The sequence below is a fragment of the Dasypus novemcinctus genome, chromosome 9 (assembly GCF_030445035.2).
Source record: "Dasypus novemcinctus isolate mDasNov1 chromosome 9, mDasNov1.1.hap2, whole genome shotgun sequence".
Taxonomy (NCBI): Eukaryota; Metazoa; Chordata; class Mammalia; order Cingulata; family Dasypodidae; genus Dasypus; species Dasypus novemcinctus.
Window position 1 is genome coordinate 6,083,111 of NC_080681.1, and position 11,448 is coordinate 6,094,558.

At 44.0% G+C, this 11,448-nt stretch overlaps 1 protein-coding gene across 1 annotated transcript in view; it reads right to left on the bottom strand.

Annotated features, from left to right (window-relative positions):
* Positions 1–11,448, bottom strand: part of CD101 (CD101 molecule) — a 47,002-nt gene that overhangs the window by 20,222 nt on the left and 15,332 nt on the right. The window contains exons 5-7 of the mRNA XM_058302983.1: positions 7,279–7,662; positions 6,204–6,608; positions 2,057–2,467 (exon numbers count right to left, since the gene is read on the bottom strand). Coding sequence (XP_058158966.1) covers positions 2,057–2,467; positions 6,204–6,608; positions 7,279–7,662 — 1,200 coding nt within the window. The remainder of the gene's footprint in view (positions 1–2,056; positions 2,468–6,203; positions 6,609–7,278; positions 7,663–11,448) is intronic.

The following is an 11,448-nucleotide window of genomic DNA, read 5'->3' on the forward strand; positions in this document are numbered from 1 at the left end:
TAGCGGCACCAGGCCATCATTTCTACGTGGGAAGCGCTGGCTTAAGTCAAGAAGTAGCTGCCGCCTTGAGAGAGGCGCGTACACACGTTAGGATTTTGGCGTGGGTGAATGGGGGAGAGTGACGCAGTCACACGAATGGGGAAGTCAGAGGCGTGAAGGAGTCTTGGGCGGGGCAGAGCTGATGGTAAATGGATCATGGGTCACGCTGTGTTTGAGGGTCTCCGGGGTACCCGAGTGGAAACTGTACAGCAGGCAGCTGGGTCTAAAGGCCCGAAGCTCAGTACCTCAGGGCTAGGTATACAGACTTGGCGTTACTGGTGTGGGCTATGGGTGGGAGGCTCTTTGTCTCTTCGGAGATAATCTAACTTGTCCTGACTTGTGGGTGTGGGACAGTGAGAGGCTGCAGTCCTGCCCTTGGTGACCGTGGCAATGACTCCAGTCCTGGGAGGCCATTTAGCGATGCAAACTCTATATACATACCAGTCAGTCCAGGGAGACTCTGATGGTGGTGATGCCGAAGCTTAAGGGAACTTGGACCTGGCCTCAAATGGGAAACAGAATATAGCCTGTGCATAAATTCAAAATAGTCTAATTCTGTATCCAAACGTGCCTAGTCTCTAGGAATCCAGTTAAGTGATCTAGGCCCTATGGGTTTTGAATGTTCAGAAAGGATGTAAGACTGAATGTGTATTCAAAGTTGCACCCAGACGGAATGTGGGCAAGATGCTAATTCAAGCTCACCTGAGGTGTGAGCGATATGTTAATTCAAAACCTACCTGGTACTCAGGCAAAGACTTAACTAACAAAGAAAGTGGTTTTCTTTGACAAAAGCACCGTCTGACTCCCCACTCTGTATAAAAGGAACTTGAAAATCTTGTTCCAGGGCTCGGGATGGAAACAGAAAGCTCCTGAGTCTGGCCCCGCTGTCAATAAATCATTTTTCCTTCTCAAAGTCATTCCTGAGTCCTGGCCTTTCTATACGCAAATAATTGAACCTCTCTCAACTTCTACAACATTATCATCTCAAAGGTGGGAGTTTAAAACAGGGCCGTATTTTTAAAGTACTGAGAAAGGAGAGAAGAAGGAAAGCAGACCAGGGGTCTATTGTGAGGAGCGCCCGCATTTGGCCAGGAGAGGGAAAGGAGCCCGAAGAACATGGAGAAGGTGCAACAGAGGGGCAGAAAAAAGTGCCCCCCCCTCTACTTGTTAGGCCCTGCTGTCCCCTGTGGAATGTGAGCTCTTAAGGGCAAGAACAGTGCCTTATTTATCTTTATATTCCCGGGGGCCTATGTGTAGTAATGTTCAGTCATCATCTTACTTTTTGATGTTCCATTGAAAACAGAATATTAAGTTCCCAGCCAGATCTATGTATTTGTACTGTGCTCTTGGACCTCGGCCAGCTCCTGAACTGTAGCTGGGACATTCATTTAATTTTAATCAACACTGGAGGTGACCTAACTAATGCTGAGAGACCTAATCACCACATCGAGACAGCCGCACTCCAAGGCCAACGCAAACGGATGGAACTTCCATTACGTTTTTAAAGATCTCCTGAGGAAGAGAGTCCCTCAGTAAGCCATTCCAACAGTTAACTACTCTTACTTGCCTTATGTTTAGGCAGCCAAATGTTGAAAAGCAATTTCTCCGCACATCCCTATAGAGTTGTACAGTTTCTGTTCGCAGTGGGAGAAATATGCTTCGTATTACTCTTCCTCTGCCAAATTACAGTAGAGCCCCACTGGAATGACACAGCTTGTTATTAGAGAGATCGGGAGATACGGTACCCCAGGTACCGTAGACCAGGCTGCCCGGCTGAGAAGCAAACCCATCAGAGGGACCTTGTTCCATCCCAGCTCCTGAAACCTCAGATTGATTCGCTTTCAGTGACCTCCCCTCTTTGCGAGGGCTACCAGGTCCTCGGTCATTGCTTAGGTGGGCTCTCTTCCTATGACACGGTCATATTTTTACCCTCACATAGTCACACCATAGAACAGTTGCCCAAGAAAAGATGGCAACCCTACAGAAAGATGTGGGAGCACACACTCACGAGATGTACCTGTGGGCCTGAGTTTCAATTCTGTTGTCCCAGACTTCTGTTCTCCAAGCTTGTGCCAAGCACCATCTGCAGACAAGAGCCATTCCTCCACAGTGCAGCGATATTTGCCCCGATCGCTGTCATCCACATTTAGAATGTGCAGCAGAAACGACTCTCGGGAATTTTTCTCAGTGTGGAATTTTTTTTTCCTCTTTGGGTTGTGAATTTCATCCCCGTATTTTATAACATTGGTTTGATTCATTTCCAAGATCCTCAGCCAGGATGCATTAGCAGAAATGGGGGAAAAGTACCAAATAATGGCCAACTGAAGGTTTCCTGTGGACCGGGACAAGATGCTACAATCTATTTTGGTGTTGGAGTTGATGGAGATCTCTTGAACGTGATTGCTTGGATTCACTTTCAGTTTGCTCTCTAAATGAAAGAAATGGAGAAGGTTACTCTTGCTACTTTGCTACAAGATGGAATTTTAAGGCGGGAGGGACATTCGAGGTCAAGTAGGGCAGTACCTGCTCTATCCGTTGCGTGTGTGAATTCCCTCTACAGCAGTCCCCGCCTGCTCGCTCGGCCTCTGAACAGCTCACTCTCTGACAGAACAGTCATTCCACCTTCAGAAAGCTCCACCACTAGAGACTTCTTTCTGAGGCAAACTTGAATTTGGTCTCTCCATAACTTGCAGTCATTGGTCCTCACTCTCCTCTGGGAGGGAGGGGGAGAAGCCTCCTGCAGAAAGGCTAGGCTTTTTCCTGCAGAAAAAGCCCAGTCTCCTTTCCACGAGATAATCCAGCAGCTAAGCATGGATCTCTCCTCCGCAGCGTTTCATGAATCAAACTGAGGGAAAGTGGTCCTATCAAAGCTGAGTGTGGCCCCTCTCCAGAGTACTTATGGACTCACAGCTTGCCAAACCTCGGCACACCTGCCTTCGACACGGGTGAACAAAAGGAAGTCGTTTGGGGGCTCCTGAAGCCGTCTGCCTTGCTGCAGCCCCCCAACGGTGGAGCATCGTAGGGACACAGCGCTAACCACCCTTGAACCCCAGCAGTTTTTCTGCTTAGTCAGAAAGATGAGTGATAAAAAAAACTTGCTTCTAAATTGTTTCCTAACTCCTTGCTGACATCATTCTTTCTTTTGTAACTGTTTATGGATGTTGCCAGTAAGTCCCTTCATTCTTCCTTCAACAAATATTAAGCACCTACTGTATCATGTGTCAGAATATTCCAGACTATGGATACCCTCTCCCATGGGTTCACCATTTAGAGAGAGAGACAAGCACAGGGACAAAAGATTAGAGATTATAGCAGTGTCACACAAATGGGACAAAGATAGGCAGAGGGGCTATCCCAGCACACAGAGGACCCCCTAATCCAGATATGGGGGTGGTGAAAGAACACTTCCAGGAGGTAACTCTGAGCTAAGTCTTTTTTTCTTATCCTCCCCACGCCCCCCGGCATGGCTGCCTTGCCTGTCTGCTGGTTGTCTGCTCGTCTTCCTCAGGAGGCACCAGGAACCCAACCTGGGACCCCCCATGGGGGAGGTGGGTGCTCAGTTGCTCGAGCCACATCCACTCTCCCTGACCTAAGTCTTAAGGGTTAATAAGAATTAGTCTGATGAAAAAGAGGTTAAGGAATTCCAGGAAAAGAAGCACCTTGAACAAAGACTTTGAAAATGAGAGAGAACAGGAATTATCTGAGGAACTGGCAGTAGTTCAGTGTGGCTGGAGCACAAATTCAAAATGCCAAGTGGCTGGAGATGATGTTGGTAAGACATAAAGGCATGCACTGTAAGGGAGCTTTCATGCCGTGCTATGATGTCTGGACATGAGGTAGACATGGAGGAGAAAAAAAGAGCACTTGTGGATGATCCAGTGTAGTAAATTGAATTACGTACCACAATTTAGACAGGTTCTTAATCTTAAGCTTCATTTCTGTGAGCATGAACCTTTTTTTAAATAGGATCTCTGGAAGATTTTATTTTTAGTTAGGATGTGGCCCAACTGAATGAGGTTGGGTCTTAATCCAGATTATTAGAGGCCTTATAAAGAGTACGAAACTGGAAAACAGAGTCTGAGAAAGCCATGGGGAGGAGCTGGCAGTCAGTGAAAACTCAAAGGAGAAAGGAGGGGATATTGCCATGTGATGGGAAATCCAAGGAACCCAAGGATTGCCAGCCAGCCGGAATGCCACTGAACCTGGGAGAGAGCAAGCCTCTACCCTGAAAGCATGAGACGAGAAATGCCCATTGTTCAAGCCAACCTGTTGTGTGTGCATTTGTCATAGCAGTCAGGCAAGCGAAGACCCTCAGGGTTCCGGTTACTGGGAGAGGGGTGGGAAGGGGGCCGTAGGACACAATGAAGGAGCAGTGGCTTTGGAGGGATAATAACAGTGGGTTATGATTTTGAAGGGTTGAATGTTGATGTGCCCTGGAGGCAGCTGGATATATGAGTCCAGAGGTGAGAAGCAAAGGTCTTTGCAGGATAAAGGATTTGGGAGTTGTCAGCACATAGGTTCTACCCGTTGGTAGGGATGAGCTCGTCTCAGGAAAGTGTGTAGAATGAGAAGAATGCATGCTGAAGACGAAACCCAGAGGAACAGTTCTTTTTTTAAAGGAGAATTCTGCACAAGAGAAGCAACAGTCAGAGTTTTATGAAGAAGCCCAAGAAAAGCTTGTGTCTTGGGGGCTGTGATAGGTTGAATTCTATTTCCCTGAAAGATCTGCTGAAGCCCTAACCGCCAGTATCTCAGAACGTGGCCTTATTTAGAAATACGGTCTACACAGATGTAATCAAGTTAAGATGGGGCCTCCCGTGTGAGAGGCAGGCACTCAACCACTCGAGCCACATCCACTCCCCTTCTCTACCACTTGTACATTAACACGTGGAGTAGGGTGGGCCTTTAATCCAATATGTCTAGTTTTTATAAAAAGAGGAGAAGAGACACAAACACAGAGAGGAGAAAGCCATGTGAAGATGGCAGAGATTGGAGAGACGGATGCATCTGCAAGACAAGGACCTCCAAAGTCAGCCAACAAAGGCCAGAGCCAGAAGAGGCAAGGAAGGACGCTCCTCTACAGGATCCAGAGGGAGAATGGCCCGGCCACCACCTTGATTTTGGACTTCCAGCCTCCAGAACTGTGCCTCAATAAATTTCTATTGCTTGAAGCTACCCATTTAGTGGTCATTTGTAAAGGTATCCCTAGAAAACTAACATAGGGATCAAGGAAAAGGAGAAGTTTCAAGAAGAAAGGACTGGGCCAACAATTTCAAATACCACAGAAAGGACAAATAAGTTAAGACAAAAATGATCACATGGTGATCATTACTGTTACCAAAAATATTACTCAGCAGCAGAGAATGAAGACGCTGCCAGGTGTGAGCACCTGCACAGGGTGTCAGGCATGGTGGTAAGCACATTACATAAGCCATCACCTTTAAAAGGCATATCAGCAATTTACAGAAGAGGTAACTAAGGCTTGGAGAAATCAAGGAACTTGTCCAAAGCCATGCTGTTATCAAGAGCCTGACAGAGCTAAATGCCTTCAAAGTCCCTTGAACACTCTACCTGTCCTAAGAGAAAGCAGGTTATGAGAGAAGGAAAATGACACAACAGAAGTCCGCCTAGGTGTGTCTTACCTGTATTCTTTATGCTCTATTACCAGTTGGCAAGGTAGATTGTATTTGACTGTAATCATGAATGCTCTTCCTCTTACACGTCAACACGTTAAAAATAGGTAAATGTCTATTAATGGGATTGGCATGCTCTATAGAGTAGGGGTGGCCATCCAAATGTGTCCTAACTGGTAAGGTCTGGGCAAGGGCCAATGAGAAAGGAAGCCTTGCCACTGCAGCTCGGTCCTGGAGACCCTGCCCTGCCACAGCCTTTAGTTGCTGGGTTGCAGAAAGGCAGGGAAGGCACACGAAGTAACAGTTACTACCAGCCAGGGTGGAAGTATCTCAACGTTTTCACAACAATATGGCCTGCCATGCACACCAAGGCAGTGTTAATTTAACCTGGACACCACTCACCAGAAGGGGCTTACTGATACAGTGCAACCACGGGCGTGGGTATTTTATGTTTTGTTTCTATAACCTACACAAAATTGGAGAAATGTTTAAAAAAAAAAAAAGCAGTTATTAGTTTCAAATGGAACTTACCTGGTAAAGCGACAGTGATGCTCAAAGGGTGAGAGACGGCAGAAGCCCTCACGGGGCTGTTTGCACACGGGGAACTGCTGCCATAAACTTGCACTTTACACTGATACACTCCGGCCTCCTCTTCGGTGGCGTCATGAATGAGGAGTTGAGACTGAAAGGAAGAGCGTGAAACCTTCGTCTTCCTTTGGAAGTGGGACAGGGAGTCCCCCCATTCCACGGTGCCATTGTGGGTGATGCGAATAAGCTGAGAGAAGGCTTGAGACCTAGCTGGCTGGAACTGCCACATCACAGTGAGTGGGACGCTGAGGTCAGAGTAGCCGGCCCCCACCACGCAGGACAGGTCAAAGGTGCCAGTCATTCTCACTTGCGGTTGACGGCTCATCAGATTAACTTTTAAACTTGATTCTGCAGGCAGAAATGGAAACACAACTTCTAAGATGTTTACCAAATCTAAGTACAGTACTTTCAAATTTTCCTAGCTGCCACTGAACCATGCAATTGTACATTTGGAATATCGTATATTTTGAGGATAGAAGTTGATCCACAGTAAAGTCCGTCCTGAATTCTGACCTCCATTTTCCCAAGTTGTCCCTCCTCTAAGACTGTTCTCACCAGCGACAACAAATAGGCAGTGTTTCTCGAGACTGCTGCTTGGACAGCTGCATCTGAGTGGGTGGGGAACTCCCCAGCCAGTGATCTGGCTCCTTCCCTCACCCCCACTCGTGGGTTCTGCATCAGATCCTTCTGCACATGCTGCAAGAGCCCCTGCAATCCCAGGGCTGCCGCTGGGGAAAGCCAGCATGTGGAAGGCTTGGCTACCAAGCACACTCAGTGTATCTTTTCTCTAAGCTGACTCCAAGTCACAGGATTTTGTCTTTAGTCTAGAACAACAACTTACACATTGTATTCTAGAGATGATCTTCATGAAGATGAATAGGTTTTAGTGATTGCTTGGTAGATATGGTGGCCAGAGATGATGCTGTGTGTCCTGGGACACACGTAGCCACAGTCAAATCATAATGCCCCTGCAAAATCAGGGGACTGGACTTCAGGAAAGGATTTCTTTGACACTTACCCAGAGATTTCACAGTGACTGAAATCTCCTGAGCCCAGCTCGGATCTCTCTCCTGGTTCTGGGTCTTCTCGGACACTGTGCACTTGTACGTCCCACTGTCGGTGACGGCGGCGGAGGCGATCTCCAGCTGGAAGGTGGCCCAGCCCACTTTCTCCAGTCTTATGTCCCCACGGCTGCTGGGTCCCCCGTAGGAGGCTCCCCGCTGCAGGGTGCCATCCAGCCCCATGCCAGCCACCAGCTCCAGCTGCGTCTGGTTCCGTGCCAGGTGCCACCAGGTCACGGACAGAAGGCTCTCCGCTCCCCCCGCCCTGCAGAGCAGGACCAAAGCCTCTCCTTCCCACACGGTTTGCTGCTTGTTCTTGGTAGACACTTCCACACTTCTGGCTGTGGATCACAGATTTTATAGCAAAAAAGGTTTCAGTTAAATGAAAAACTTTTCTAAGACAGCGAAGTCTCTCTAATTAGGATTTGATCAGTTTGTGACAAATCAGGTCAGGCTAGTACCTCTTTACCACCCACAGATAAAAGGTGTGATAAACCCTTAGTGGAAACAAGACAGCAGAAACAATATCCGGAGAAATTGTTTATACCTAAGGAACTTATAATTAGCACTTACTTTTATAGATTGGTTAATTCAGCCTTTAAGAGCATCTAGTTGGTCCACTAAAGAAAAGCCCAGGACCAGACGGCTTCGCTGGTGAATTTTACCAGATATTCCAAGAAGTATTATCCTGCTCAAACTCTTTTAAAAAATTAAAGACACGATTAACACTTTCTAACTTAATTCTATGAGGCCGACTTTGCTTTAATACCAAAGTCAAAGATACCACAAGAAAAGAAAATTACAGAATAATATCACTTACGAATACAGGGATTCAACAAACTACTAGCAAACTGAAAACAACAGTGCATTAAAAGAATTATATACCATGATTAAGTGGGATTTACCCCAGGTATGCAAGGGTGGTTCAGCATAAGAAAATCAATGAATGTAATATACCACATTAACAAAACAAAGGGAAAATACCAGATGATCATCTCAATGGATGCAGAAAAAGGATTTTTACAAAACCCAGCATCCATTCTTGATAAGCTACTCAGAAAAATAGGAATGGAAGGAAACTTTCTCAAAATGATAAAAGTGGCTATGAAAAACCCACAGCTAATATCATCCATATTCAATGGTCAAAGACCAAAAGCTTTCTTCCCTGAGATCAGGAAAAACTTTCCCTATTTGTAGATCACGTGAGCCCATCTAAAGAAAATTCTGAAAAACCCACAACAAAGCTACTAGAGCTAATACACAAGTTCGGCAAAGTGGCAAGGTACAAGATACAATGCACAAAAATCAATAGTTTTTCTAAACACTAGTAATGAACAATCTGAAGAGGAAATCAAGAAAAAAAAATTAATTGAAAATAGCAACTAAAGAATCAAATACATAGGAACAAATTTAACCAAGGATATAAAGGACTTGTACACAGAACACTACAAAATGTTGCTGAAAGAAATCAAAGAAGACCTAAATAAATGGAAGGAGATTCCATTTTCAGGGATTGTTAGATGTCAATTCTACTGAAAGCAATTCACAGATTCAATGCAATCCCAATCAAAATTCCAACAGCCTTATTTGCAGAAATAGAAAAGCCAATCATCAAGTTTATACGGAACAGTCAGGGGCCCTGAAAAACCAAAGCCATCTTGAAAAAGAACAGTTTGCGTACTCACACGTCATACTTTTATAACTCATTACAAAGCTACAGTAATCAAAACAGCATGGTCATGGCACAAGGACAGACACATTGACCAACAGAACTGAACTGAGAGTTCAGAAATAAACCTTCACATCTAGGGCCACTGATTTTCGACAAGGGTGCCAAGTCCACTCAACAGGGAAAGAATAGCCTCTTCAACACATGGTGAGGGGAAAACTTGATATCCACATGCAGAAGAACAAACGTGGATCCCTACCTCACACCATGTACAAAAGACTAACTCAAAATGGATCAAAGGCCTAAATACAAAAACCCAAACTATAAAACTCCTAAAAGAAAATGTAGGGAAGCAACTTCAGAACCTTGTGTTACACAATAATTTCTTAGACTTTACACCAAAAGCACTACCAAGAAAAGAAAAAATAGATAAATGGGACTTCACCAAAATTAAAAACTTATGTGCATAAAAGGACTTCATGATGAATGAGAGAAACTAGTTGGAAATCACAGATCTAATAAGGGTTTAATATCTAGAATATACAAAGAAATCCTACAAATCAACAACAAAAAACACAAACAGCCCAACTGAAAAATGGGCGAAAGACTTGGAGAGACATTTCTCCAAAGAAGTTATACAAATGGCCAAAAGGCACATGAAAAAATGCTCAACATCATTAGCCATCAGGGAAATGCTAATCAAAACCATGAGATATCATTTCAACTCACCGGAATGGCTACTATTAAAAATGGAAAATAACAAGTGTTGGTGAGGATCTGGAGAAATTGGAACACTTGTTCACTGTTGGTGGGAATATAAAATGGTGCAGCTTCTGTGGAAAACCAGTTTGGTGGATCCTCAGAAAGTTAAATATAAAATTACCACAGGCCCCAGCAATACCCAAAAGTATTGAAAGCAAGGACTCAAACAGATATTTGTACGCAAATGTGCATAGTAGCATTATTCACAATTGCCAAAAGATGGAAGCAACCCAAGTGTCTTTCAACAGATAAACCAAAATATATCCATTTATGAATACAATGGAATATTATTCAGCCATAAAAAGGAAAGAATTTCTGATACAGGCATCATGTTAAGTGAAATATGCCAGACACAAAAGAACAAATATTGTATGATCTCACTTACATGAAATAATTAGAATGTGCAAATTCAGAGAGTTAGAAACTAGAATACAGTGAGGGTGGGGAATGGAGTTAATGCTTAACGGGTGCTGAGTTTCTGTTTGGCATGATGGACAAGTTTTGGTAATGGATGATGGGAATGGTGGCACAACATTGTGACTGTATTTAACACCACTGAGTTGTATATTTGAATGTGGTTAAAATAGGAAATTTTAGGTTGTATATATATTACCAGAATAAATTTAAAAAGCCATAGAACTGTACAACCCAAACAGTGAACCCTAATGTAAACTATGGACTATAGTTAATAGTATAATGGTAATAATAATCTCATCAGTTTTAACAAAAGTACCACACTAATGCAAAATAATAATAGGGAACATTGTGTGTGTGGGTGTATGGGAACTCTCTAGTTTCTGCCTAAGTTTTCTGTAAATCCACAATTTCTCTGATTAAAAAAAAAAAGAACATCTAGCTGGAAAAACATCTGGTAATATTTTGCAAGATTAATTAGCGTGGGTGTACGAACCTGAAAGCAATGAAGCTGTATTCATACAAATTTTCGGTTCTTTTAAATTCAGACTTTCATACTTCAAAATGACCTTCCTTTCCCTACTTACATTTCCCTAATCAATTTTAATTAATATGTGTTTTGAAAAATGAAGAAACGTTAATTAGATCTGTTCACAATATTACTATTAAAACAATTACTTGGGATACATATTTATATATTTGTTTGTTGGTAGAAGGAGAGTCTTCTTAGGTCTAAAATATGGTGTGTGGTAGACTGAATTATCTACCCCCCAAAAAAGGTCTGTTATTAATCTTAATCTGCTTTCCTGTGGATCTGGACCCTTCGTAAATGGGACATTTTAAAGATGTTATTATTAATTAAGGTGTGGCCAACTGAATCAGGATAGTCTTCAGTCTGTATTACTGGAGCCTCATAAAGAGGAACCAGAGGGGAGCAGAGGTGGCTCAAGCTTTGGGTGCCTGCTTCCCACGTGGGAGGTCCTGGGTTCAGTTCCCAGGCCTCCTAAAAACAAAAACAAAGGAAAAACCAACTCAGGGGAGCTGAGCTACTGTGGCTCGGTAGTTGAGCTCCTGTTCCCACATGGGAGGTCCCAAGTGCCTCCTTAAAAACAAACAAACAAGCAAATAAATGAAAAAACCAACTCAGGGGAGCCGATGTGGCTCAGTGGTTGAGTGCCGGCTTCCCATATATGAGGTCCTGGGTTCAATCCCCAGCCCCGGTGTCAAAAAAGAAAAAAAAGGAGGAGCCAGAAACCAGAAGTCACTGGAACCAGAAGGGCAG